This window comes from Zea mays, chromosome 1 (assembly GCF_902167145.1).
Source record: "Zea mays cultivar B73 chromosome 1, Zm-B73-REFERENCE-NAM-5.0, whole genome shotgun sequence".
NCBI classification, from domain to species: domain Eukaryota; kingdom Viridiplantae; phylum Streptophyta; class Magnoliopsida; order Poales; family Poaceae; genus Zea; species Zea mays.
In genome coordinates, this window is record NC_050096.1 from 241,300,028 (window position 1) to 241,303,851 (window position 3,824).

At 47.7% G+C, this 3,824-nt stretch overlaps 1 protein-coding gene and 1 non-coding gene across 2 annotated transcripts; both read right to left on the reverse strand.

Annotated features, from left to right (window-relative positions):
• Positions 1–294: 294 nt before the first annotated feature.
• Positions 295–494, reverse strand: LOC111590653 (U2 spliceosomal RNA). Its single transcript, XR_004855706.1, has one exon. It is a non-coding gene; the product is annotated as a U2 spliceosomal RNA (small nuclear RNA).
• Positions 495–2,689: 2,195 nt separating this feature from the next.
• LOC100274477 (uncharacterized) lies at positions 2,690–3,541 on the reverse strand. Its single transcript, NM_001148836.1, has one exon. It carries the CDS (start codon positions 3,520–3,522, stop codon positions 2,932–2,934), a length of 591 nt encoding a protein of 196 aa, NP_001142308.1. The 5' UTR covers positions 3,523–3,541; the 3' UTR covers positions 2,690–2,931.
• Positions 3,542–3,824: the final 283 nt, after the last annotated feature.

Genomic DNA, 3,824 nt, shown 5'->3' on the forward strand with positions numbered 1-3,824 from the left:
CTCGGGAGGGACACGACCTTGTGGAGCGTGGCGAGCGAGCCAGAGGAGGCGACGACACCGGCGTCCTCAGAGTGGACGTCGTTGAGGAAGGGTTGTAGCGAGGCGGCTGCCGAGGGGAGGGGGAGAAGACGAGGCGGCGGAGCGCACGGAGGGAGATGGATGGGAGAGCCAGCCAGGTGCACGACAAGAGAGATGGCGTTTGCAGGCACGGATTCAGAGCGAGAATTGATAAAATTTTCGGGTCCGTGGCCCAGACACGCGTCAAATGCGCGATGGTCTGAGGCCCGCCAAGTGCGGGGAGGCGCCGAAACCAGGTCAAGTTTTAATACTTTAGACTAGTATAATGTGTCTATGGTGCGACGGTACACAATTATATTTGATATCTATTAAATAAAAAAATCATATTATAGTAGACATATAGTTCATATATGAGGTATTAAACTGATGAGAACAAATATTACACTTTATCTTAGCTAAAAGACTGAGAAATGTATGAGTTAAAAAATAGTTTGGTTTTTTTATAGGTAGTTCGGTCTCTCGTCCTCCTTTAGCTAGTGAGCTGGTACTATGTGAGAGCGGAGCGCTATATGTGGATTCATATCGTGTTGGGTTTAAGTGGTTTCTCAAGGCCTATTTGTAACGGAACGACCCATTATTATTTGGTAGACGAGAAGCATTATTTGTTAGACGAGGAGGAAAAAGGAACAGACCTTCACACGTGATGGGCGACTCACGAAATTGGTGCTTTAAAAGAGTAGAGATTGTTGGACTTTTATATGTAATTTGTAAGTTACTCCTATATATCAGCTGAGTATACTCACACAGTTAGGGCTGAAAACCATAACCGAAATTTCATAACTGGGGCCTCGTAACTGTATCGTTTCCGTAAAGACAATATCGTTTCTGAAAATTACCGTTTTTAGAATTTAAATTTTAAATATCTATCAACATCGTATTGTAGTCACCAATCTATACTATATTAAGAACCTAATGTGGGCACTTGGTGCAATCACAGCTTCACCCTCCGTGTTGACACTCTGGGTCCGCCCCACGCGTCCCGACTGGTTCTGCCACCCCACGCGCCCCGCCTCGGTGCCGTGCCCTGTGAGCCCCACGCCCAGCGCTCTCTCAGCTATTGTGGACCCCCAACGCCCGTGCAGCTACTGCGTCTGTCTAGCATCCGACCCCGCCCGCGCAGCTAACACACCGCGCAAAAAATAGGGTAAATCGAGCAACCACGTCCCTCGCTCCAGAATTTTGAGGCTAACCACCAAACCAAACATACCTTAGTATTTAGAAATAAACAATAATTATATTTAATAAATATCTCAATACCTATTTATATGATATATAAAAACCGTAGCAAATCACAAATAACTGACTAGTAAGTAGATTAATTAAAAAATTGGGTAAATTTCTGACCGACCGACAACCGTTTTCGTATAGACGATATCGTTTCCGACTGTTTCCAATCGTTTTCACCTCCGCGCTCTATGATAGCAAGTAAAACTAACTGTAGGTCATTTCTATTGAAAAAAAACGTATGATGATACATTGACACTCTTGCTCAAGAGGGCCTGGTCGTCATATACTCATCCGTCAGTACCAGAATCTGGGTCGTTACCGAGTGCCGGCCTATTTGCCAAGTGCTTTTTGTTGGGCACTCGGCAAAGGCTGCTTTGTCGAGAGCCGCACTCGGCAAAGTCCCGCTCTTGGTAACGAGCTAGTTTACCGAGAGCAGGACACTAGACACAGGAAAACTCTCGGCAAAGATTATTTTGCCGAGTGACAAACACTCGGCAAAGACGACTCTCGGCAAAGGGCCATCAGCGGTCGTTCTAAAGCTGACGGTCGTCAGCCTTTGCTGAGGGCCGAGGGTCGGCACTCGGCAAAGATCTCTTTACCGAGTGTCTTCTGTGGACACTCGGCAAAACATATTTTTATTTTTTAAATTTTGTCCACCAAACTTTTGTGGTATGTTACTACACTATGTAGACCTACATGTATCATTTGTGGACAATTATAATAGAGTTTTCAATCGGTAGTAGATTTAGTTCGTTTATTTGAATTTCTTCGGAAAATTCAGATTTGAACTGCAGGTCACTCGAAACTTGAAAAACCCTACCAAGCACTCAGCAAAGTACCTGACATGTGGATCCCTCTAGTGGGTTCTTTGCCCAGTGCTGCCAGTCAGACACTCGACAAAGGTAACTCCTTTGTCGAGTGTCACCTGGGACACTCGACAAAGATGCCGTCTCCGTTACCCGGCGTCGTAACGACTGCTTTTCTTTGTTGAGTGCCCAAAAAAAGTACTCGGCAAAAAAGACTTTGCTGATACACTATGTGTCGAGTCTTCTTTGCCGAGTGCGACACTCGACAAAGCCTTTGCCGAGTGTTTTTAAGGCACTCGGCAAGCCGTCGATTCCGATAGTGCGTGCGTCGATTCCGATAGTGCGTGCGACCATTAACCCCATGCACGTAAATGGAGAAGTCACCGGCTGACCAGCTTATGCATGCACTAGTGTAATAAACAATATAGTTTGCAGTCCTGTGTTGTCCGGCACTCTTTCCTTTCTGTGAGGTCACTACAAGTCTGCAATCAACTCAAGGTTGCACAAAACGGTGTTGCAATTTGCAAACAATATCAAAGGGATACACATTGCTGGAATAATGACACATGAGAACACATAGAACACAATGAGTTACTATAATAATGACCACACAATAATCTTCAAACATCTGATCTGTTGAACTCGCATTGCTAGGTCATGGCTAGCTAGGGTTGCTGGAAGCCATTATTAGTTCCTGTCTAGAACTAGAAGTACAAAAAAGGGCCACAAGTAAAACTATAAAAAAATCAACGTACGCAAAGCAAATGAAAATGAAATAGCATCTTTTGGCCTCCAGCTTTGAAAATCTGATAGGAAACTCTTAAGGCTGTCCTTCGCCGAATCCAGATCCGTGGCCTTTACCGCCACCAGTCCCACCGTCGCGACCACCGCCCATGCCACCACCATTGCCAGAAGCATCTGCGCTTGCGTACGGTGGTGTGGCCGAGGGCGGGTCGCCGGAGCTAGCCTCACTAGAGCCGGATCCGGTGCCACCGCCGGTACCGTAGCCACCGGAGCCTTGGTTCTCCGAGCCCTGTCCACCGCCGCCGCCGCCACCGATGCCCCCGGCAAGAGTAGACCCGCCATTACCGAAAGATGATCCCGAGCTATACTGGCTGGAACTGGACCCCGTACCAGACCCGCCACCAAAAGCAGTACCACCGTACTGTGACCAGCCACCGCCCTCACCACCGCCTCCGGCACTCACGTAGACGCCGTCCGCACCGCTCTCACCGGATCCCGAACCGAGCCCAACCCCTGAACCTGAGCCGTTCTGATACGCCCCACCATTCCCCCCTCCCTGTCCCGCTCCTTGAGAGCTGGAGTATCTGGCCACCCGGATGGCGTCGCTTAATCCAACGCTCACGAGAAGGAAGAGGCTAAGTGCTGCAAGACTGCTGATGCTAGCCATTGCAGATTTGCAGACGAGCGATATGACTGGGTGACCCGGCAGCAAAGGACTGCATGCATATTTATAGCATCATCATGGAAGATGCTGGTGGCGATGATCTGGCTTCCAAACCCAAGATCGATCTAGTTGGTGCGTGTGTTAATTTCTTATTTAATCAAGTGCATCGAACTATGATGACGACTGCATCAGAGGCGCTGACTTTGGAGATGCAATTAGGAAAAATCCAATAAGTTAACTGCTATCTACAATGCCGAGGTACTACAGCTCACATACAGACAATTGTGGAATCAAATTTGTTCCCA